This window comes from Pantherophis guttatus, chromosome 17 (genome assembly GCF_059756535.1).
Source record: "Pantherophis guttatus breed Tessera chromosome 17, ASM5975653v1, whole genome shotgun sequence".
In the NCBI taxonomy this organism is placed as follows: Eukaryota; Metazoa; Chordata; class Lepidosauria; order Squamata; family Colubridae; genus Pantherophis; species Pantherophis guttatus.
In genome coordinates this window covers 14,037,387-14,061,885 of record NC_142079.1, presented here as the reverse complement: position 1 = coordinate 14,061,885, position 24,499 = coordinate 14,037,387, and the positions used below count along the sequence as shown (strand labels likewise).

Sequence of the window (24,499 nt, the reverse complement as noted above, 5' to 3'; positions counted from 1 at the left end):
AAGAAAGGGATAGCCTTCGTTTTTTTCTTTGCGGTCATTTCTTGAGACGGTTTATTTATTGATTGATTGATTTTTCATATTTGTATACCGCCCTACTCCCGAAGGACTCAGGGCGGTGAACAGCCATAATAAATACAAATACATATAGAAGTTAAAAACTATTAAGAAACAGATTAAGTAATTTAGGCTCAAAGTTCCAGGGGTGGGGCTGTTGGGGGTTCGCAGGGGTTCGGGAGAACCTCTAGCTAAGATTCTGTGCAGTTCAGAGAACCCCCAAATCCCACTCCTGGCTGGCCCCGCCCCGCCCACCCCTCCCCTCCCAGGAATCCCCACGCAGCCCATTTTGGATGCAGGTAAGTGGATGCGTGCATGGAGGTTCAGGGAGGGCACAAAATGGGCCTACCGGAAGTTCGGGAAGGCCGAAATGGGGAGGCCATTTTCGCCCTCCCGGAGGCTCAAAGAAAGCCTCTGGAGCCCGGGGAGGGCAACACCCCCCCCTTCCCGCTGTGGTACAGGAGGCCGACTAGGCCACGCCCACCCAGCAACCGGACAGAGAACCCCTTGCTAAAATTTTTGAAGCCCACCCCTGGAGGGTTCCCTATCCCTTTGAGACACCATGCGGTCGTCCTTGTCTTGCAACACATTCCTTTAACAACCAAAGTTACACTGAAAAAGATGAACTTACGGCTAGACTTTGCATTTGAACGATCCCACTTACACTGATGTGCTGGCCCAAGGTGACGACGCGCTGATTTCCTTTGGCAGTGGGGGGCCCCTGTAACGGCTGACTCGGGGAGTGGTGACCCTCACTGATCTGGTGGAGCTGTTGCATGTGTGAGATCTCCGTCGCCGAAGGTTTGAGGGAACCTAGGTGAGAAAAGTGAACGGGCGGAATGAAACGCGCCGTAACCAAACGGGGAAAGGTCCCTGTTTATGGGTGGAGGAGACCCTGACCTGTCTCCTTATCTTGAGTCAGCTTCATCCCTTTCTCGTGGATGGCAGAGGGGGAGTTCACGGGGCTTATGGTTTCAACGCCATCAGGACTGTAGTTCCCACGGAAAACTGAGGAGCACAAAAGAGAGCCTTAAAGGTTGGTGGGACGCCTCTCCTTTTCAGCTGTGTGAACAGCTGCTAGGGCAGGGGTCTGCAAACTTAAACACTCCAAGAGCCATTTGGACCCATTTCCCACAGAAAAGAAAACACCGGGAGCCACAAAACCCTTCCCATGCCTGACTATTTCCTAAGTGGCCACAAAACTAGCATATGTAGTTGAATTAAATGTTCTGTTTTCTTCTGAAACTTTTCTTTTCTTGGATTTATCCATGGTTGGCCTACCGGGGGTTGAAAAGCTCAATAAATTGCGTGCCAGTGGGTGCCGCTCACTGGTGGTTGTGACGCATATTTTGAGTGACAGGGAGCCGCAGCAGAGGGGTGAAAGAGCCACGTGCGGCTCCAGAGCCGCAGGTTGCTGACCCCTGTGCTAGGAGAACCGAAATGATGAGAGCAATGGTGAAATGCTCCAAAGTCTGCTACTGGTTCGCTGTGCACACACATGCGCAGTGCACACCAAATGCACGCTTTCCTGCTTTCCAGAGAATATAAATCGCGTGGCACAGCTGATTGTCGGAAATACCAGTTTGTCCGAACAGGTAGCATTCTTTTTACTACCAGTTCGCTCAAACTGGTAGCTTTTACTACCGGTTCGCGTGAACCCGTCCGAACCGGTAGCATTTCACCCCTGGATGAGAGATACCCTCAAAGGCCACTTTTGACACCTGGCATGCTGAGACCTCATTGCTTGGATCCCTACGTAGAGAAGATGACTAGAGAATGTTCAAGAGGTCCTTCACATCCGACCTTGGTCCAGGCTGAACTGACCCATAGGCCCTGGATGGGGGGGCCACACTGTTGAAAAGCACACAGTGGCTTCCACTGGAGGTCTTCTGGAATATATTGTGGTATGAAATGGTACAGTCACCCATCTTAAGTTGTCCAACGCAAAAGCTTCAACAATATAATTAGAACAGCTTTTGTTTTGGATGAGCAACTCATTGGCTGAGCCACGTTGCTGACACCTGCAGTGTTGCCAAGATTTCTGCAAGGGTGACTTCCATTCAAGCTGCAACCAAACTCATGGTTCTAGCTCTAGAACAGCCTTTCCCAGCGCCTGGTTTGCAATCTTTTGGAGCTGTAGTCTCAACGAATCCGGGAATCCGGAGATTGGAGGAACAAAACCAAGGGACCATTTAGTAACCTCATTCTCTCCCCCCCAACATCTTCTGGCTCAACACCAGATGACCTTCCCCATGTTGCAATCTGTGTACAGGTAGTCCTCGACTTACAACTATTTGCTTAGCGACCATTCAAAGTTACAGTGTGACCGCTTTTCACACTTACGACCATTGCAGCATCCCCGCGATCACGTGATCAAAATTCGGTGTTTGGCATCCGGCATGTATTTATGACGGCTGCACTGTCCCTGGAGTCATGGGATCCCCATTTGTGACCTTCCCAGATGGCTGAGCAACTACTCACTTTGCAATTCCCTTGCTTAGCAGAGGAAATTCTGATCCCCCAACTGTGGTCGTAAGTCGAGGACTACCTGTATCTCGGCCGACTTTAGCAAGTTGACAACAATTCATGGACAAAGCAGAACAGGAAATTGTTCCGGAAGCCAGCGCGGTGCTAAAATTCGTGACCTCCCACATTCCTGTATTTCGTACATTTTGCAGAGGTCGCACGGAGGCAGGTGGATGGGTGTACAAATAGTGAAAATGACATGTCACAACCGTGCAACACAAGCCCCCACCTCTTTGGACAGGCCTGGCTAAGGGGAGGGTGGGAGGGTTTGATGGTGCATCCGTGACATCTTCTCAATGTTTAGACCAGGAGTGTCAAACTCGCGTCGTCACTGTGATGTTTTTTCCCCTTTGCTAAATCGGGCGTGGGTGTGGTCAGCGTGACGCATCCGGCCCGTGGGCCGGGAGTTTGACAGCCCTGGTTTAGACCCTCGTCCCTTTTTGAGAGACCCCTCCCCGTTTCCAAGTCTAGCCTGCCCTGCCGCACACAACGACATGCTCAGGAGGAAATCAAATGCATGGGAACCGAGGGGGGAAAAAAAATAGGTTGAAAAATGGGGGTGGTGGGGCAGGAAGAAGAAGCAGGAGCACAGGAAGGGTGCAAAACAGGAGCCTTTAGGCAGACAATGCTGAAAACATAAAAGGGGCCATCACCACAAATGTGAAAATTAAAACGCTTTTTATAAAAAAAAAAGAGAGAAAAAAAAGAAATAAATGATTGCGGAAAGGGAAGGATCTTTGGTAACGTCTCCGGGTGCGGGTTGGAAGGCCCCCCGACACGGAGAGCCGCCCCCGATTCCCCCTCCAATGTCTTACCATCGCCATTGGTGCTGTTATTTAATGAACTTCTTTCGGGCCTCCCCTTATTGCAAGAAATTTGGCGCGTGATAATGACATCAATGAAGTTGGCCGCTGTCATGGTAGTCTTACCGAGTACTCGCAGCTCCTGTTCCTGCACTGAAAAGGGTTTACTCTTTTCTCTACTCGGCTGCTCGGGGGCCGAAACGGCGTGCAGTGATGGGTCCAGGGGGCTGTGATGCGAAGGCTGGATTTTCCCCTGTCCTCTGCTAAACGGGTGGCTCGCCCCCGGCCCAGATGAGGACAAAGTCTTGGGCTCGGTAGCTTTTACGGGCGAAGGTGTCTGTTCTAGGCCTGGCCCCGCGGACAACTTTGAGGTGAACAGGTGATTGGTCTCAGGCTGAGACCATTCGCTTTTGATGTCCTGGGTCCTGGAGGAGGAGACCTCCTTCTGCACGTGAGCCGACTCCATCACCGAGGCATAGTTGTCCAAGCCACTTATGGAGCTGCGCAACGCCGATGCCGGACAGAAGCCGGAGGAGCAGGCTGGGGACGTGGTGGCGATGGATGAAGAGGAAGAAGAAGAGGAGGAGGAAGAAGATCTGCAAAGCAGAAAACCACGTTAAGAGATCTCCAGGGGGAGAAGAAGGAAATACCCACATCTTTTGTAAGGGGCGTCGAGAGGAATGTAGTTATGGGGGTTATTCAAGCCCTGGAATTCTGCAAGGGCACACTTAGAAGAAATCCAGAAGTTGTGGGTGCTCCAACACTGGAGGTTTTTAAGAAGAGATTGGACATCCATTTGTCTGGAATGATATAGTGTTTCCCAAAGGTGCTTTTTTCAAGAGGCAACTGGACTTTTTTGTTTTTCTTTGAAGATGTTTCGCTTCTCGTTCCAAGAAGCTTCTTCAGCTCTGACTGGATGGTGGGGAATGGAAGGATTTATACTCCTTGCAGATGGCTGGTCATTTGCATCCTTTTAGAGGGTTGTTGAGACCACCTGGAGTTTATCTGTGTCATCAGGGTCACCGGAGCAGTGCAAATGGGTGTGGAGCCTTCTTGGAACTGCTGAAAGGACTGTGTTGCAGATTACCCCTCCCACTCTGTTGAGAGAGAGCTGTTCAATTTGGACACAGATGGCCTCTTTGACCCCTCTTTCAAACCAGCGGCCCTCTCTGTCCACAATGTAGACTTTGCTGTCTTCAAAAGAGCGGCCTTTGACTTTTTTTTTTTTTTTTAAAAAACTGATTTATATGCCGCCCTTCTCCGGAGACTCAGGGCGGCTTACAATGCGCTAAGCAATAGCCTTCATCCTTTTGTATATTTATACAAAGTCAGCTTATTGCCCCCACAAACTGGGTCCTCAATTTACCTACCTTAGAAAGGATGGAAGGCTGAGTCAACTTTGAGCCTGGGGAGATTCGAACTAGCAGTAATTGCAGGCAGCTGAATGATAATAATAGGCTATTAGTCTGCTGCACCACCAGGCTCTTACTTTTAAGAGTTAAGACTTTTAAAGACAGATGGACCGCTGAATCCAATCCTGATAGGTTTGTTCTCCTATGTTGTGCCATGCGTTTATGAAGTGGTTGTTTTGTTTCCCCAAGGTACAGATCTGCACATGGCTCACTGCATTGTACTCAAACCCATGCAAATGACCAGCCGTCTGCAAGGAGTATAAATCCTGCCATGCCCCACCATCCTGTCAGAGCTGAAGAAGCTTCTTGGATGAGAAGCGAAACGTCTTCCAAGAAAAACAAGGAAGTCCAGTTGCCTCTTGAAAGAAGCATCTTTGGGACAACCGTGACCTGGATGACGGAGAATAGAGTTTTCTGCTTGAGCAGGGGGTTGGACTAGAAAACCTCCCAAGTCCCTCCCAGCTCTGTTATTCTGAACTTCCAAGTGCAAGATGCAAACTAAACTACAGGTAGGATATATTTTCTGCACTTGCACCGATGGAGAATCTGGGGCCAGGCAGGTTTTTTTGGCTGGATTATAATTTGGGGTTTGCGATTGAAGAAAACATCTAGAGGGGAATGAGAGAAAAGGGGCTTCATATCCAACAGATTCCCCTCCCTATACTAACATCCAGAATTGGCATGTAAGATTTTGCCTATAAGACACCTTCCTTCCAAGTGTCTGAATCATTGCAGGAAAGGAAAGGAGTGTAGCTATAAAAGAACCATCAGTCAATTGCAAATGGCAGCCTGACCTGGAACAGCTGACAGCCTGCAACGATCTCTTGAAGCCCAATCAAACAACAATGTCTGCCTATCTCAGGTCCTTGGGTAGGACTCGCTAGGTGGACAAAATTGCCAAATCCAGTCTGAACATCTGGCTGACTGTAGGAGGAGACCAGGCTGAGCCCGAGGGAGAGGTCAAATGCGTCATCAGCCTCGAGTCCTTTTGTGCCCACAAGAGATCTAAGTTCAGCACACTTGATTTGTGTTGACTCTTCTCTACCGCCAATTTGCTTTGACTGTTAGTAGATCAGATTCTTGTCGAGAGCTTAACCTTGCAATCAACCTTTATCACAGGTAGTCCTCGACCTACAACAGTTCATTTAGTGACTGTTCAGAGTTACAACGGCACTGGAAAAAACTGATTTATGACCATTTTTCACACTTATGACCGTTGCAGCTTCCCCATGGTCACGTGATCAAAATTCAGATGCTTGGCAACTGACTCATATTTATGATGGTTGACGTGTCCCCAGGGTCACGTGATCCCCTTTGGCCACCTTCTGACAAGCTAAGTTCAATGGGGAAGCCAGATTCACTTAACGACGGTGTTACTAACTTAACACTGGCAGGGATTGATTCCCTTGACAACTGTGCCAAGAAAGGTTGTAAAAATGGGCCAAAACTCGACTTAAAAATGTCTCACTTAGCAACGGAGATTTTTGGCTCAACTCTGGTCGTAAGGCGAGGACTACCTGCATTCATTTGAACTGCCTGGATTTCCTGATTTCTCACGCTTGACACCGACGGTGTGGCAAACCGAGAAATGATAATAATAGACAAGCAACCAGCCCAGAATCTGCACTGTGTAGGTTCCGTTTTGTGGAACCTGGATGAATGTCGAGAATAACGCGCTTCCGCCTTTCCGCAATTTGACCTACCGCAAAACGGAGGCAGTGGGACCTTCTGGAGAGATTATCTTCATGTTGGTGTTATGCAGCACACTGGGACGTTGCTGAATGTTCTCCTGGGTGCGAGGGGAAACCGGGGAGTGTTTGTGAGAGTGTACGGGGGTTCGGGCGCTGCTGTGCTCGGTGCCTGTCGTAAAAGATGGAATGGAGGCAAAATGAGGAGGTGACCTAGGCTTCCCCAGCAACACGACGCCGAGTCCTCGTCCTCATAAACCCCTTTTATTTAACTTACAGTGAATTCCTCTCCAGCAAAGTCTTCCCTTTCCCACAGTCTTTCAAGATAATTCACAATTACCGACCTTTATCAGGGTTGGAGAGTGGCCAGGCCGATATCTTTTCAGACTCCCGCAATACTTGGCAAGAATGCAGGAATGAACTAATTGTCTCCTGCAAACACCCCTCCCCTTTCGCTCCTCTTTTATTCCCCCTGGGAAGGGCCATTCATCGCCCACCTGTGGCCTTACTCCCGAGTCGACCCTTGTTCTTTAGCTGTTCCCTTCGTCTGGCAACTCTGTGCACGCGCACCCTGGGAACAGGCTCCAGCTGTTCATCTACCTAACTGATATCTGACTCCGAAGGCAGCGGATAACTGTCAGACGGCCCTGGCCCCCTCTCTGCCTCCAACGCAGAGCCCTCGTCAGAGCCTTCCCAGACTCCAGGACTGGCCCATGTTCCTCCCCAACCTCCTCACTGTCTGAAACTGCTGCCAACTCAGCTGGCGGGCCACAACATCTTCCAACATGGTGAACCTCAACTCACCCGGCCTCCAGATGGGTGCGTGCTCTACCGTGGCTGTGCTGGTCACAACTGATTTCTTGCGTTCCTTTTCACGGTCCCGTTCTTGCTCCCGTTCGGAAACCTGGGGTCCCGTCTTAGCTAAATGTGCAGGGGTACCTGTGAAGCACAGGCTGTTGTTTGTTTCCCAATGTGCTCTAGAGTTGCTTTGCTATTTCATCCCACCGTCAATCTCCAGCAAAAAGAAGCATTCGACTTGAAAAATTTTTAATAAAAAAACCTCAGAATTGTAGGGTCCTTGGTGCCCTCCAAACTCAAAGAGCACTAAGGATACTACAGTCCTTTTCCTTATCTTCCTCCTTCCTCTCCACAAACCCCACTGTTCTGCCCCCCTTCCCCACACAGGCAAACACACAACGAGGCACGCCTGCCAAGATTTTATTAAGCAATCATACTAGAAACCCTTGCAGATAAGAGTTTTGGCAGTAAACTGCGAAATGCCTGCCAAGTCAGCTTTCACTCACAGTCAGCAAGAGAGAGTTTATCCTCAGTCTGGTTCAGTAGCAAAAAGTAATCCATGAAGCAAGAGTTAGCCAAGGTCCAATCCAAATATGCACAAGCCAGATTTCAGGTAAGGCGATGTGACTCTCAGGTTTTTAACTTTGACCGTCACAAAGCCTGAAGAGCAATCCCACCCGCTTGTATTCCTTGTGGGGTGTGGCTCAGTAACTCAGCTCAATCTCTGGCCCTCCCATGCCTCTTTCGTTGCTGCGCACGCTTCTCCCTCCAACGCTGCCTGGGATCAAGCCAGGATTCATCATCCTCGCTCCCTATCTGTTGTTGTTCCGATATGCTTTCCTCCTGGCATATCCCAGGCTGTTCCTCTTGGCCTTCGGATGGAACCTGAGGCATTGCCAGAGAGGAGGGTCCTGGAGAGGGAGGCCTTGTCAGTTCCTCCCCATCACCTTCTGAGTCCTCTTCCTCTGTTAGGACAGGCTCGGGAGTCGGGGTCACAACACCCACACCCTTCAAGTACTGATGATGTTCCCTAGTTGGGTCATGAAATGTCTACAAAAATAACCCACCATCGGAGAGAACCAAGAACCTCACAGTTGTATCGGTACCAGTAGTGAAATGTAAAATTTGTCACTACCGGTTCTGTGGGCGTGGCTTGGTGGTGGTGGGGTAATGTGACTGGGTGGGCGTGGCCACTTTTTTTTTTTTTTTACTTTTAAAAGCATTTTTTCTACAACCTCTTTGGCCGAAGAGGTTGTAAAAGAAAATGCTTTTAAAAGGCTCTGACGATCCCAGCTGAGTTGCCTGATTGTCAGAGGCTTTTGTTTTCTTTTAAAAGCATTTTTTTTTTGCTTTTAAAAGAAAAAAAAAGCCTCTGATGATCAGGCAAGTCAGCTGGGATTGTCAGAGCCTTTTAAAAGCATTTTTTTGTTTTTGGTGAAGAAAACACAAAAACAAGAAAAAGAAATCTGCCTCTGCCTCCCAGCAATTTTGCCTCGTTGCAGCAAACAGCAAACAGCCTGCTTTACTTTCATTTTCGTTTTCAGAATAGCTTGATTAGCACAAGAAAAAAAAAAAAATCTGCTCCCAGCAATTTACCTCCTTGCAGCAAGCAGCAGAGGCTGCGCAAAACATCTGAGAGTCAGAAGGCCAATCCAATCAACTTGTGCTAATTAGGCTGTGCTGAAGCTGAGACGAGCTGTTTCTTCTTGCTGCTTGCTGCAAGGAGGTAACTGCTGGGAGGCAGAGGCCCGAGGGTGCCTAAATAGGATGGCATACAGTCGGAGTGGGCCCACCCACAATTTCCGCTACCGGTTCGAGTGAACCGGTCTGAACCGGCTGAATACCACCTCTGAGCTACTTCCTTCACCCAATCTAGAACAGCCTCCTTTCCTCTTAGCTTGCATTCCCTTGTTTTTGTTTACACCTCTGTTGTTTGCACTTGTTTACACTTAACTCTGCAGCTCTCAGAACTGGGTCAAGCAACCTACAAATCCATACTTCTCAGCTGATTTGGACCGCACTGGTCCTCCTTCTATTTTTCTTCTCCAAGAAAGCTCCATCTACTTCCTTCAGCCAATCTAGAAACAGCCTCCTTCCCACCAGCTTGCATTCTCTCGTTCTCGTTTACCTCCACTCTCCCTCTCCGGAACCTTTCACCTGTGCACAAGGGTGGATCTCCTTGCCAGGCGGTTACCAAAGAAGGATATTTGGAAGCACCTCACCTACGCCGGGTTCTAGGTTCCCTCCTGACTCACCTGGTGAGAGCGGCGAGCTACTGTGTCGACTGCTGAAAGGCTGGGCAGCGCTGTGCATGTAGGTAATGCGGTCCATGGAGGCTGCAGAGGTGCCTGGGGTGGGGGGCACGAGCACAGGGAGATGTGGTACTTGAGACAGGTCAATTATCCCTGCTGGGAAAGGAGAAGGTGGTTAGGAACGGAAGGGGGAGCCCAGAACCAAGTGGGCAGTGTCCTCTTTCAGGTCAATGGGGCTTAAATTTATCAGCCTGGTCTGGTCTGAATTCTCTGCATTTTTTAATTCCTTCCCTTTAAGCGTCAACTCATGCCATGGGCCTCACTCCAAGAAGAATCTTATGGCCAAACAAACCAATAGTTTTGCTCAGAATGAACAACTGGCAAAGAAAGACAGAACTCGCCCCCGGTCAACTCACACACGGGACAATTCAACAAACGTAAAAGTTAAATTTAATTTCGACAGAAGGGTGGCCAATAATCATAAAATAAAGTCAGTCCGGAAATACAAGAGTATTTTGATGAAAGCGTGGACACCAAGAAGGAAAGTAACTTGAACGATGAATACTACAGCATTGAATTGTCCCGAGATGTGTTGGCCGAAGTGAATTGTCCTACATCCAAGAACAAAAGTGTTGCTTTTAAAAATAACTTGAGACTGCAGGGCAAGGTAGAAACCATCAATATCCATCAAGCCAGCTGTTCTGACACCAAACACGACAAACCCTCTGTCGTTAAACAAATCTTCCATTTATTAGGAGCACCACCAGCGCCGGCATAAAGTCTCTCTCTTTCTCACCGCAGGCTAACAAGTCTGTCTGGCAGGGAGATGAATAATAGTCTGCTACATCTATTCATCTCCACCCCCTGCCTTTTATCCCCAGAGATAGAGTGGGGCTTCGCTAGCAGCGGTGGCTCTTCCGTCCCAAGGACCGGCCCATAGATTTCCACTGCTCTCCTCTCCTCTGCCTTCTGCGCATCAGGAACTGGACCCAGCTGTTCCTCCTCTTCCTCATCAGCCACCTCCAGACCTGGGGGCTGTTGACTCTCCATCTGAGGGCTGAAGGACGGCCCAGGCTCTGCCTCTGTCTCTCTCTCTGACAGCCACATTCCCATATCCCCCTGGGAGCTCTCAGGTTGCCTCGATGCTGGCCCTGACTCCCACGCCTCCTCCTCTGATTTGGCTGCTGGAGGGGCTGGCGGCTGACAGGCTACAACACTAGCATTGTCCTCTACAGCAGTGTTCCCCAACCTTCCTTGCTTTGTGGACTAGAAGGGGGGGAAGAAGGGATGGTTCCATGTGAGCGGTGTGTGAGCCTGCCGGTTCCAAACGGGCCAGCAGAGCCTCTCTGCTTGACGTTTGTTCCCATAACAGCACAACCCGGAGTAAACACAATTGATGGAAGTCGCTCTTTGAAACCATTGTGTCTTGTCTCGGGACCCAGCATGATCCACCATCCCATGGGTGTTTGGGCAAACAAATCTCCAACATGGCTTCCCCTCCCTCCCTCCTGGGCCCTCTGGTGCCCAACGGATTCCAGACCTGCTGCGTAGTTGAGAGCCAGGGAAGGTTCTCGTGGAGACAAGCCGCGAAGCAGATCGACTCTCTGAGCCATGGTGGTAGCCGTGGCGGCGTTGTGGTGCATCTGTTGGGAGGTGATGTAGTCGTTGATGATGGTCTGTCTGTTCTCCATGGCGGCGGTGTCCGGGTAACCACGGATGAGGTAGGGAGGGTAGAGATGGGGGTACGTAGGACCAGGAGCAAGGTGCCTCGGCAAATAATAGGCAGCTGTTGAGTCAAGCAGAGATGAAGAAGAGAAGGCCCATTTCCAGATTTTAGAACATTTACATCCAACCTTGTATAACACGTCAACTCCTGTCTTCTACATCTTTCCATAAAGCTCCACTTAAAAAGGTAAAAGTAAAGGTTTCCCTCGCATATATGTGTTAGTCGTTCCAGACTCTAGGGGGCGATGCGCATCTCCGTTTCAAAGCCGAAGAGCCAGCGCTGTCTGAAGACGTCTCCGTGGTCGTGTGGCCGGCATGACTCAACGCCAAAGACGCACAGAACACTGTTCCCTTCCCACCAAAGGTGGTCCCTATTTTTCTACTTGCATTTTTTACGTGCTTTCGAACTGCTAGGTTGGCAGAAGCTGGGACAAGTCACGGGAGCTCACCCCGTTACGCGGCACTAGGGATTCGAACCTCTGAACTGCTGACCTTTCGATCGACAAGCTCAGCGTCTTAGTCACTGAGCCACCACGTCCCTCTACAAAAAAAGTTCAACTTAAGGTCTTCCAAATCCTTTCTCCGCTCTTTCCCAGGGCCAATCTCTAGATCAGGGGTGTCAAACTCAAGGCCTGCGGGTGCGCATCCGGCCTGCAGGGTTCTTAGATCTGGCCCATGAGGCTGCCCTCGAAAGGACTGGCCCGCCGTGCCTCTGCCAGCAAAAAGGGAGCTCCGTTTTTGCTGGCAGAGGACTATCAAAACAAGCTAAAAGCGAAACCAAAGGAGAAATGTTTCCCCTTTTTCATTTGAGCATCCAAGAAGGGACGGGAAAGGAGGAAGGGAAAGAGGAAAGGGAAAGAAAAAGAAGGGAAGATGGGAAGAGAGCAAGGAAGGAAAAATAAGGAAAGAGGAGGAGGAAGAAGAAAGGAGAATGAAGAGGGAAGGAAAAAGAAGAAAAGGAAGGGAGGGAGGGAGGGAGGAAGAGCTAGGAAGGAGGGAGGGAAAGAAGGAAAAAAAGAAGGAAGAGCTAGGAAGGAAGGAAGAGCTAGGAAGGAAGGAAGGAAGGAAAGAAGGAAGGAAGGAAAGAAGGAAGAGCTAGGAAGGAAGGAAGGAAGGGTTAGGAAGGAAGGAAGAGCTAGGAAGGAAGGAAGGAAGGAAGGAAGGAAGGAAGGAAGGAAGGAAGGAAGGAAGTGACATCGAACTGGCCACGCCCACCCTCCGAGGTCTAGCACAACCCCGATGCGGTCCTCAATGAAACCGAGTTTGACACCCTTGCCTACGTGCAACCATACCACGTTGCAGAACCCTCCGCCCAGGTTGCTGCTAAACTCTTCATGCACTTCCAAGATCTGCTAACTCTCTGATCTAATCCAAGTCACCGTACTGAGGTCCGTATTCTTAAAAAACCCGTTTCAATCTGCAGCGGGACTAAGCTACCCAATGCCCAATGGGCTGATGGGCTTTTCAGTTCTCCTACCTGCTTCCAAGGGAATCCCTCGGGGAATGGCAGCGGGGTCAAAGGTCAGCGGAATGTGGCCTCTGTATAGATCCATGCCGCTTGTCCCGCGGAGCAGATGCTCGTACGGAGTCATCGGGTGGTGATGTTCTGGAAGTGGGGTGTGAGGAGATTTGGAGCTGGCGATGTCTCTGGAGGTGGTTGTGACCTTCCTGTCTTGAGACACAGGTTTCCCAGCAGTGATGCTTCCTGTTGAAGGAGAGGACAGCATCAAAAAAGAGCCTATAGTACAGTGGACTAAAGCACTGTTATTAACATCAGCTGTAAGTTGATTACTGTAAGTTCGAATCTCACCAGGCTCAAGGTTGACTCAGCCTTCCATCCTTTCTAAGGTAGGTAAATTGAGGACCCGGTTTGTGGGGGCAATAAGCTGACTTTGTATAAATATACAAAAAGTATGAAGGCTATTGCTTAACGCATTGTAAGCCGCCCTGAGTCTCCAGAGAAGGGCGGCAGATAAATTAAAGCAAAAAAAAAAAAAAGGAGATTTGTAGCTCAGGGTTGAATTGTGAGGTCCGTTCAGTTTTCTCAGAGCACTGATAGCGCGGAGGATGTTCCCTAGTTGGGTCATGAAACTTCTGCCAGAAATGACCTGGATGACTGAGAAGACTTTTAGCTATACAATTTGGGATGAAGACCCTTGGAATGGTGTGGGAGTAGGAATGGATTTCCAGAGGAAAAAATTGCAGACTACAGGAGCCAGGTGCACCACTCAGGTGACCCTGAGGACACAGGTAAACCTCCAAGTGGCCTCAATGACCCTCTAAAAGGATGCAAAGGACCAGCTGTCTGCAAGGAATGTAAATCCTTCCCTTCCCCACCATCCAGACAGAGCAGAAGAAACTTCTTGGATGAGAAGTAAAATGTTTTCAAAAGAAAAAACGAGAAAGTCCAGTTGCCTCCTGAAAAAAAAGCACATGACCTGGATGACTGAGAATCTCCTCAGACATCTGCACAAAAGCAACCAAGCTCAGAGAGCATCAGGGACCCCTCAGAAGAAGTAGACATTCCCATCCTTGAAGAAGGAGCCAACCAAGCGGTATTAGAAACAAGCGCACGATTCCTGAAAATTGCCATGCTGCGCTTGAAACATTGGCCAAGAACATCAAGGTCTCAGATGTCTTTCTATAGGAAGCACCTTGAGTTCTACAACTAAGAGCCTGGTGGCGCAGCAGACTAATCGCCTGTTATTAACATTCAGCTGCCTGCAATTACTGCAAGTTCGAATCTCCCCAGGCTCAAGGTTGACTCAGCCTTCCATCCTTTCTAAGGTAGGTAAATTGAGGACCCAGTTTGTGGGGGCAATAAGCTGACTTTGTATAAATATACAAAAGTATGAAGGCTATTGCTTAACGCATTGTAAGCCGCCCTGAGTCTCCGGAGAAGGGCGGCATATAAATCAAATTAAAAAACAAACAAACTAGGTAGCATGGAGCTCCTACACAAGGTCCCCGAGAACAAGCAAGATGCCTGACCTTCAAGTTGCCTGGGGGCTGCTTCTCTTGTGGAGATGGGGGACCCTCGATGCAGGTGACCTCCAAAAGCTGCCCCGTGGGCCGTCTGGTGGTCATCGTATGCGAGGGGGCTATGGCGAGGCTTCCCTGGCTCAGGCATAATCATGGGGGATCCCCTCGTGATGGAGCCACCAGAGTTGGTCACTGGGCTGGGCCTGCTTTTCAAATTGTCCTCATAAGCCCTTTCCAGCGTCCTTGGGTCCTGCATGGCCTCCATGGGGAGCATGGGATGAAAATTCCTGCCCGGGCTGCCGATAATAGACCGGACATCGTGCTTTTTGGTATTTGTGGATGTGTTTGTGTCGTATTTCAGTGGAGTACCCTGGAAGTGAGAGACAAAAAAAAAGAAGAAGAAGGATCAATAAGCTGGAAGATGAAGGACAGGACCGTGCTAATGTCAAGATGCCACATTGGTTTATTTTAATTCACACTCTGTCCATTTGCATGGGATGGAATACCATCAAACAAGAATTTCTTTTGGACGTGATAGTCCAGGAGCTTCCAGCTTCTGAGAGGTTCTCCCCAACAAGGAAAACTCATATTTTGGAGCACCTTCTGGGTTCAAGCCCACCTAAGAAAGCTCAGCTTTGCTTTGGCCTAGGATTTAGAATAGAATAGCAGAGTTGGAAGGGACCTTGGAGGCCTTCTAGTCCAACCCCCTGCTTAGGCAGGAAACCCTACACCCTATCAGACAAATGGTTGTCTCTTCTTAAAAACTTGTGTTGGAGCATTCACAACTTCTGGAGGCAAGTTGTTCCGCTGATTAATTGTTCTAACTGTCAGGAAATTTCTCCTTAGTTCCAGGTTGCTTCTCTCCTTGCTTAGTTTCCACCCATTGCTTCTTGTCCTGCCCTCAGGTGCTTTGGAGAATAGCTTGACTCCCTCTTCTTTGGGGCAGCCCCTGAGATATTGGAAGACTGCTATCATGTCTCCCCTAATCCTTATTTTCATTAAACTATCCGTGCTCAGTTCCTGCAACCGTTCTTCATATGTTTTAGCCTCCATCCCTCTAACCATTTTGTTGCTGCTCTCTCCTCGTATAGATATGTTCTGTATTATCTAATAAAGGTAAAGGTTCCCCTCGCACATATGTGCTAGTTGTTCCCGACTCTAGGGGGCGATGCTCATCTCCATTTCAAAGCCGAAGAGCCAGCGCTGTCCGAAGACGTCTCCGTGGTCATGTGGCCGGCATGACTCAACGCCAAAGGTGCACAGAACGCTGTTCCCTTCCCACCAAAGGTGGTCCCTATTTTTCCACTTGCATTTTTTACGTGCTTTCGAACTGCTAGGTTGGCAGAAGCTGGGACAAGTCGCGGGAGCTCACTCTGTTATGCAGCACTAGGGATTCGAACCACCGAACTGCCGACCTTTTGATCGACAAGCTCAGCGTCTTAGCCACTGAGCCTCCACGTCCCTATATCTAATATCTTCTCTAATACAGAATCCAAAAACACCCAAGCTGCTACACGAATCCAACCATCTGTTACCCCAAAGCCTGGGAATCACCCCGATCCTGTCGCTATGGAAACAAACCCCCCCCCCATCCCAAATTTTACCAGCCTACAAGAATGGACCTGGTCCAAGCATTGTTTTGAAAATCTGGAGCTAGGGGAACATTTGCTTGCAAACAGACCCAGAGCTTCAAGGCCGAAGCGGACCAGCATTGGAGCTGTATTCAAATCCATCAAAGGCGATAGATCACATCTGGCAGTTTTGGAACAGAGCTGGTGCCCTGTTTGGTGCAACGCCAAGCCGTAATTCTTGCCCCGTGGAAACTAACCGTGGCAGGTCTCCAAGGAGAGGTTAGAAACCATCTGTTTACTCTACTTGAAAGCCGTTTGTGGTTAAATCTCGCGTGGGTCAGGCTGGGGTTAATTGAAACAGAGGAACGGGCCCCATCAATTGTGCTGGACAATCGGGGTACCAGCTCACCAAGGAACGGCCAACTCGGGTGTGTTTTTTTAAAAATTAAAAGAAAGGAGAACGCTTATCGACACATTTTTGATTAGCTTAAAGCAGGGGTCTTCAAACTTGGCAAATTTAAAACTTGTGGGCTTCAACTCCCAGAATTCCACAGCTAGTCATGCTGGCTGCGGAATTTTGGGAATTGAAGTCCCCAAGTCTTAAAGTTGCCAAGTTTGGAGACCCCTGGCTTAAAGCACCTCGACACCCAACAATACAGGTAGTCCTCAAACTACGACCACAACTGAGCCCAAAAAGCTGTGTTGCTCACTGAGAAATGTGTGGGTTTTGCCCCATTTTACGACTTTTCTCGCCACTGTTGTTAAGTGGGGATGCGGCAACGGTCATTAAGTGTGAAAAATGGCCTGCTGCCAGATCCCCTGGCGGGCCACAACAATATGCTCGCCTAGGACTGTTATAAAAATCTGATTTATTTCAAGCCATGTGAGATACCTGGGTAATCGATCCTTCCTTAATGGGCCGGGCCATTAGAGAGAGATCGGGCGTGCGACGAAGATCCTCCTTCGGAATTTCATGAATCGATCGCCCGGCTTCCTTCACCGTGGTGACCAGTCCTTCGTGAACCGCTTTCAGCTTCAAGGGAGTGAGGGATTCGTGGCTCCTGACCTTATAGGCATCCGTTAAATCCCTTGGTGGTGTGTTTTCCCTCTTGAGTTGCTTGGCTTCCCTTCGGGGATAGTCCTCTGGAGATTCTACATAGGATCTAGGAATTCCTAAAGGAAAAACACACAGACAGAGCCTGTCAAATCTTCTTCTCCTTTCCTTTAGGACCGTGATGGTGAATCTTATGGCATGTGTGCCAGGGGTGGGTTCTAAATTTTTTTACTACCAGTTCTGTGGGCGTGGCTTATTTTGTGGGTGTGGCTTGGTGGGGGGGTGTAATGTGACTGGGTGGGCGTGCCCAACTTTTTTTTTTTTTTTTTTTTACTTTTAAAAGCATTTTTTCTACAACCTTAAGAGGTTGCAGAAAAAAATGCTCTTAAAAGCCTCTGACAATCAGGCAACTCAGCTGGGATCGTCAGAGGCTTTTAAAGGCATTTTTTTTTCCTACAACCTCTTTGGCGAAGAGGTTGTAGAAATTATGCTTGTAAAAGCCTCTGACGATCCCAGCTGAGCCGCACGATCATCAGAGGCTTTTTTTTTTTTACTTATAAAAGCATTTACTTAAAAGCATTTTTTCGGCCGAAGGGGGGAAAAAAAAGCCTCTTATGAGGTGGGTGGGGTAAGCGAGCGGCGACCGGGCCGGGAACCAGTTCGGGGGCGTGGCCAGCCAATGTTATTACCGGTTCTCCGAACTACTACAAATTTTTACTACCGGTTCTTGCAAACCGGTGCAAACTGGGAGCAACCCATCACTGATGCGTGCCAGAGGTGGCACACAAAGCCCTCTCTGTGGGCATGCGCGCCTTTGCCAGCTGCTCTTCTGGTTTCCGGCGCACACAAGTGCTCCGGCCAGCTGGTCCTCGCGGGCACTAGAATGCTGGAAAACAGCCCGAAAAGCGGCCAAAACACAGGCCATTTTCCGGGGCATTTTGTGGACCACTTTTGGCCCAAAAAACAGCCTGAAAACAGCCCCAAAAATGGCGAAAACCGGCCAAAAAACAGGCATGCACGCGCCGGCCAGCTGTTTCCGGTGCTCTGGTGCATGTGAAGACCAGCTGGCCAGCACGCATGCAAGTGCCGGAAACTCAAAGAACAGCTGGCGGACACCAGCTAGTTGGTCTTTGGGTTTCTGACACTCCAGCACACGTACATGCACTTGCGTTCCGGTTTGGGTACTTGGTGCCGAAAAGGTTCCCCATCACTGCTTTAGGGGCCTCCAAATTTGGCAGCTTTTAAGATTTGGGGACTTCAATGCCCAGAATTCCCCAGCCAGAGTGAAAAACAACAACATTACCTTAGACCAGGGATGTCCAACCTTGGCAACTTCAAGACTTGTGGACTTCAACTCCCAGAGTTCCCCAGCCAGAACTAGAACTCACTGTCTCCTGGCGATTGGCCACCCAGCCTGCTTTCATGCCTAAGGCAGGACTAGAACTTATGCTAGCTGGAGAACTCTGGGAGCTGAAGTCCACAAGTCTTAAAGTTGCTAAGTTTGAAGTCCCCGATTCTAGATAAGCAAAATGAGACATCCTTCCACCTCGTTTCTTCCTTGACTTAGCAGAATCAACCAACGCTAAGCTTGGGTGGACAATGGGACAACCAGAAAATTCTCCTACCTTCCTTGCGTGATTACGGTACCTTGAGTGATGGAGCCTCGGATGTGATGTGGTTCCTTTAAATTGAGCGGACTGTGTCTCTCGGGAGGGATGGCTCGGCCCATTAAACCTAAAATGATACCACCACCACCAAGAAAATAAAATTAAAACAAGGCATGTACCGTATTTTTCGGACTATACGACGCACCGGAGTATAAGACGCACCAAGATTTTGGAGAGAAAAACAAGAAAAAAAGTTTTTGGCCTCCGTGCATCTGGTTTTTGCCCTCCCCGGGCCCCAGGAGCACTCTGCAGGCCTCCCAAACTCTCTGCGCATCCCGTTTTTGTGAAAAACAAGCTTGTTTTTGGCAAGAATGAGATGTGCGGGGCGGGGTTTCGGGGAGCCAAAAATGGCTGTATTTGGTGTACAAGACGCACCAACATTTCCACCTTCTTTTGGGGGAAAAAGTGTGTCTTATACTCTGAAAAGTATGGTAAATCTTTCTTTCACCAAGATGGAAATATCTCAGGTTTTGAATACCCTGAAAAGCAGACTGAGGAAAAAGATTAAAGGATCTGGGATTTGTTTGCTTTTTGCTGCAACAAGATCTCCAAATTCCACCATCCCAAATAACTGTGCATATTTTGAAACTTCTTTAAAAATTCCTCTTCTAAGAGAAAAGGGGACTATTAGTGTATACACTTTTATATAATAAAATAAGGGTAAGAGTAAAAGAAAAATGGAATAATAGAATAATGAAATATTGCAACTTCATATAAATATGTATCACTATTAGAAATATATAAGTTGGATTGAAAGTAATAACTATGACTAATGCTATTAGTCATTTGTATTAGAATGTAATAAAATAAGGGTAATAATAAGAGAAAACATGGAATAATTGAATAAGGATATATTGCAAGTTTATATAAATATGTATCGCTATTAGAAATATATAAGTTGGATTGAAAGTAATAAGTATGACTAATGTTATTAATCTTATTTGTATTAGAATGTATGACACTCAGGTGCCACACTATTCACGCATTGATATATTTGTAAAAAAAAAAAAAAAAACAACAAAGAACTTAAAGTAAAATAAAAGTTAAGAAGGAATGACAGAAGACAGGAGTGACTTTGTTTCAACTGGAAAAGAAAATTTCCTAAGGAAATTTCTACATTCTTCCTGTTTCTGCCCAGCAGAGGCAATGATCTGAGAAATAATTAAATATTTTTATCAATACAGCTACTCCTCAACTTAAAACCATTCATTTAATGACCAAAGGAGCCTCGGTGGTGCAGCGGACTAAAGTGCTCTTAAGTACTAGCACTTAGCTGCCAGCTGCCTGCAATTAGTGCAAGTTCGAATCTCACCAGGCTCAAGGTTGACTCAGCCTTCCATCCTTTCGAGGTAGGTAAATTGAGGACCCGGATTGTGGGGGCAATAAGCCAATTTTGTAGAGAACAACACCGCTTGGGGGGGCCGAAAGCCCTAATAAGCAGGTATATACAAAAAAGTATGCAGGCTATTGCTATAATGCATTGTAAGCCGCCCTGAGTCTACGGAGAAGGGCGGCATATAAATTGGACTAATAAATGAAATAAATAAAATAAAGCTACAACTGCACTGAAAAAAATGATTTATTGCCAGTTTTCACATTTACGACCGTTGCAACATCCCATGGTCATGTGACCAAAATTTGGCGTTTGGCAGCTGGTGTTTATTTATGACCTTTGCATGTCATGTGATCATGATGGGCAACCTTCCCAGCTGGCTTCTGACAACCGAAGTCGATGGGGAAGTCACGTCCGCTTAACGACTGTACGGTTTACTTAACAATTGTGGTGATTTGCTTAACAACTCTAGCAAAAAAGTTGTTGTGGCCTGTCGGCCGCTGGCCCCTCCAGCAGCCAACTCAGAAGAGGAGGAGAGGGAGGTGTGGGAGTCAGGGTCAGCATCAAGGTAACCTGAGAGCTCCGAGGGGGAAGAGGGAATGGAGCTGGCAGAGAGAGACAGAGAGAGAGAGACAGAGGCACAGCCTGGGCCGTCCATCAGCCCTCAGATGGAGAGTCAACAGCTCCCAGGTCTGGAGGTGGCTGATGAGGAAGAGGAGGAACAGCTGGGCCCAGTGCCTGATGCGCAGAAGGCAGAGGAGAGGAGAGCAGTGGAAATCTATGGGCCGGTCCTTGGGATGGAAGAGCCACCGTTGCTAGCAAAGCCCCACCCTAGCTCTGGGGATAAAAGGCAGGGGGCGGAGATGAATAGATGTGGCATACAACTATTCATCTCCCCTGCCAGACAGACCTGTTAGCTTGCGGTGAGAGAGAAACTTTTTGCTGGGGCTGCTGGTGCTCCTAATAAAGGAATCATTGATTTAACTACAGAGGGTTTGTCGGGTTTGGGGACAGAACAAAAGTAGTAATAAGGGGCGCAACTCAGTTAACAAGGGCCTTGCTTAGCAGTGGAAATTTTGGGCTCCGTGTATGGTGGACGTAAGTCAAGGACTACTTGTACGATTGCTTCCAAGCTGCTTATCAAACCCCACCTTCTATATTAGCAGAGGAAAGTTCACGTCCGGATATCAGTCTGGCCGTCCTCCCTTCCATCATGTCGTACGTTCTCTTGGTGCCGGTCATCTCCTGCATCGCCGCGGTGCTCCTGCTGTTCTCTTTAGGGACCTGGTTAGCAACCCCACCTAGAAGAGAAGACAAGGAAAATGAGGAGAACAAAGGCACTCTGTCGAACTCCTGGCACAGCAGCATCCTGCCCCACTAAACTAAATGGAGCAGCAAACACAAGCTGTCCGTGGACCACAACTCTTGCACGGAAGGCGTCCCGCCCCACTAAACGAGCGACACCAAGGACTGTTTCTAGTAAAACAGAACGGCGAACATAAGCTGTCCATGGACCACAACTCTTGCACGGAAGGGGTTCCGCCCCACTAAACGAGCGACACTAAGGACTGTTTCTAGTAAAACAGAGCGGCGAACACAAGCTGTCCATGGACCACAGCTCTTGCACGGAAGACGTCCCGCCCCACTAAACAAGCGACACCAAGGACTGTTTCTAGTAAAAAGGAGCAGAGAATACGAGGTGTCCGTGGACCACAACTCTTGCACAGAAGGCGTTTCGCCCCACTAAACGAGCGACACCAAGGACTGTTTTTAGTAAAACGGAGCAGAAAACACGAGCTGTCTGTGGACCACAACCCACACAATGTGCCTTGACTCCTGAACCTGGCCACCGACTCTGAACCTGGACTGGCTCACAAATCTGCTACAAATTCAGTTCCTCAGGCACCACCAGATGAACTCTCAAGAGTGCCACTCTGATTGGCGACTCTTGTTAAGTGTTGCACACTTGACACAAAGAACTTTGCAAGGAAAATTTGTCTCTATCAATGGTCTTTTTGTTTGTTTGTTTGTTTGTTTGTTCATTTGTTTGCAAGCCTCATTTGTCGATGGAGATTCTGTCATCCAGGTCATGGTTGTCCCAAAGGTGCTTTTTTTCAAGAGGCAAACCGAACTTCCTTCGTTATTCCTTGAAGACATTTCGCTTCTCCTCCAAGAAGCTTCGACCAAGGATAGATCTTGTCACAGCTACCGAGTCAGCCATCGGGAACAATAAACTAACAGACCAGAAGCAGAACAATGAAGGATGAAGGTATTTGCACCCTTCTCCAGTGCCCAAACACCTCCTTCCATGCTCATAATTTGTAAAATTCGAGACATTTGTCTGAAATGGTATAGGGGTTTCCTGCCTAAGCAGGGGGTTGGACTAGAAGACCTCCAAGGTCCCTTCCAACTCTGTTTTCTATTCCTGTTCCTATTCCTATTCCTATTCCTATTCCTATTCTATCCTATCCTATCCTATCCTTTCCTATGCTATGCTATTGTCAAGTATTTGCAAGCCATTGGCACATGTGTCATACAGACACCAGTGGAGGCAGAGTGTCTCCACTCCTATGTGGAAAGGAGGGGCTTACCCTGAGTATAAAACCCCCTCCAACCTTTTCCACCTCGCATGCTCTCTCCATCTCTCTCTTTTCATGTTTGTTCCTCATGAGACTTGATCTCTGTTGTACACAGTTAATATGATTTATCATATGAATAAATACGTTTAAGACATTTATTTATGCATCTGCCTCTGAACTCTTCTATGCTCCTGGGTGTTTCTACGATCCCAATTCCATAGCTCTGCTATGCTATATTCTATTGTTCTATATTCTATTCTATTCTATTCTATTCTATTCTATTCTATTCTATCCTATCCTATCCTATCCTATCCTATCCTATCCTATCCTATCCTATCCTATCCTATCCTACTCTACTCTATTCTAATTCATTCCATTCCATTCCATTTTCTAATCTATTCCTTTCTATTTTCTATTCTATTCAATTCCTTATTCCATTCCATTCTAGAAAGGAGAGCAGTGACATCTGTAGGAAGAGATCTGAACTTCATCATCTTGCCAGCTGCTAAAGGAAGATGCACCTGAGTCGAGGTGGCGCAGTGGTTAGAGTGCAGCACTAAATGCAGTGGCAGTTCAAATCTCACCGGCTCAAGGTTGACTCAGCCTCCCATCCTTCCGAGGTGGGTAAAATGAGGACCCAGATTGTTGGGGACAAGAGGCTGACTCTGTAAACCATTTAGAGAGGGCTGTAAAAGCACTATGAAGCAGTATGTATATTATTTATTTATTTATTTATTTATTTATTTATTTATTTATTTATTTATTTATTTATTTATTTATTTATTTATTTATTTTTGCGATTTATATGCCACCTTTCTCCCTAGGGACTCAAGGCGGCTTACAAAATGACAAATTCCAATACAAATCACAGTGAAATAAAATTAAAATCAGCGACCCTATTAAAAACAGTTTAAAATTATGACAGTGTACCCCCAAACGGATCAGTTGAGTTGACGGAAGAGCCACGTCTTCAGCTCGCGACGGAAGGAAAGAAGGTCGGGGGCTGTCCTGAGCTCGGTGGGCAATCCATTCCAGAGGGTCGGGGCTCCCACAGAGAACGCTCTCCTCCTGGGGGCCGTCAGCCGACATTGTTTGGCCGACGGCACCCTGAGGAGGCCGACTCTGTGAGAGCGCACAGGACGGTGGGAGAGCGGCTGGCGATAAGTCTAAGTGCTATTGCTATTGCTATTCTGAACGCAGATGACTACCAGGCCAAGGTGAACAGTTTTTGGAAGGACCCTGCCACGTATGAGCCTCTGAAGAATAATAATAATAATAATAATAATAATAATTTTATTTCTATACCGCCCTTCTCCCGAAGGACTCAGGGCGGTGTACAGCCAATTTAAAAACACAGGACACAACAATAATTAAAAATTAAAATAATTAAATAGATTTGGCCGATTTAAAACCCCAAAAATTTAAAATACCCCAATTTAAAATTATCATGTCGATAGCCCGGCCTGGCGGAACAACAGGAAGGATCCATCCCACCGGCAGTTTTAAGAAAAAGTTCATTGATTTCCTGCAACAATCAGAAACTTCTTGGATGAGAAGCGAACCGTCTTCAAGGAAGAAAACAAAACTAAGAAAATCCAGTTGCCACTTGAAAAAACACCTTTGGGACAAGCCTCGTTTAGTACAGACAACAAAACCACTCCTTTGTGTATTTGTGTGTGTGTGCTTGGCCTGGGACAAGACAGCTGGCGCGTAATGAAGCCATGCTGTTTTTTTATGATTTGTCATCCACGGGGCCTGGGGTTTTGCGACGATGCATATTTTATACAGATCTGCTTTCTAATCCGATTACTGTGTCGGGTAGGAGTTTATGACAACCGAAGAGCATATGCGCCCCATATATAAAACAAACAGGGAATAAACTCTTCTGGGGCAGCCATCTGTCTTTCCCGATAGCATCGTTTGGTTCCAGAAACCAAAGGCAAGGAAATTCCTGGGGACGGGGGGGGGACGACCTGTATTCTAATAAAGGAGAATATTTGTAGCTCAGGGTTGACATGAAGGGTCTTTGGTATTCTCCGAGCTTGTTTGTTTTCT

The 24,499-nt window shown here is 47.8% G+C and overlaps 1 protein-coding gene across 20 annotated transcripts in view; it reads right to left on the bottom strand.

Annotated features, from left to right (window-relative positions):
* Positions 1 to 24,499, bottom strand: part of NCOR2 (nuclear receptor corepressor 2) — a 234,631-nt gene that overhangs the window by 10,732 nt on the left and 199,400 nt on the right. For 4 of the 20 annotated variants that reach the window (XM_087880078.1, XM_087880077.1, XM_087880061.1 and 1 more), the window contains exons 29-40: positions 21,017 to 21,166; positions 18,513 to 18,599; positions 16,704 to 16,984; positions 14,250 to 14,610; positions 12,736 to 12,963; positions 11,074 to 11,319; positions 9,537 to 9,689; positions 7,288 to 7,422; positions 6,499 to 6,655; positions 3,510 to 3,979; positions 955 to 1,062; positions 719 to 867 (exon numbers count right to left, since the gene is read on the bottom strand). In XM_087880078.1, the coding sequence (XP_087736204.1) occupies positions 719 to 867; positions 955 to 1,062; positions 3,510 to 3,979; positions 6,499 to 6,655; positions 7,288 to 7,422; positions 9,537 to 9,689; positions 11,074 to 11,319; positions 12,736 to 12,963; positions 14,250 to 14,610; positions 16,704 to 16,984; positions 18,513 to 18,599; positions 21,017 to 21,166 (2,525 nt within the window). Of the gene's footprint in view, positions 1 to 718; positions 868 to 954; positions 1,063 to 3,395; positions 3,980 to 6,498; positions 6,656 to 7,287; positions 7,423 to 9,536; positions 9,690 to 11,073; positions 11,320 to 12,735; positions 12,964 to 14,249; positions 14,611 to 16,703; positions 16,985 to 18,512; positions 18,600 to 21,016; positions 21,167 to 24,499 lie in introns of all 20 variants that reach the window. The other 16 variants (XM_087880064.1, XM_087880058.1, XM_087880067.1 and 13 more) reach the window with 6 other exon arrangements.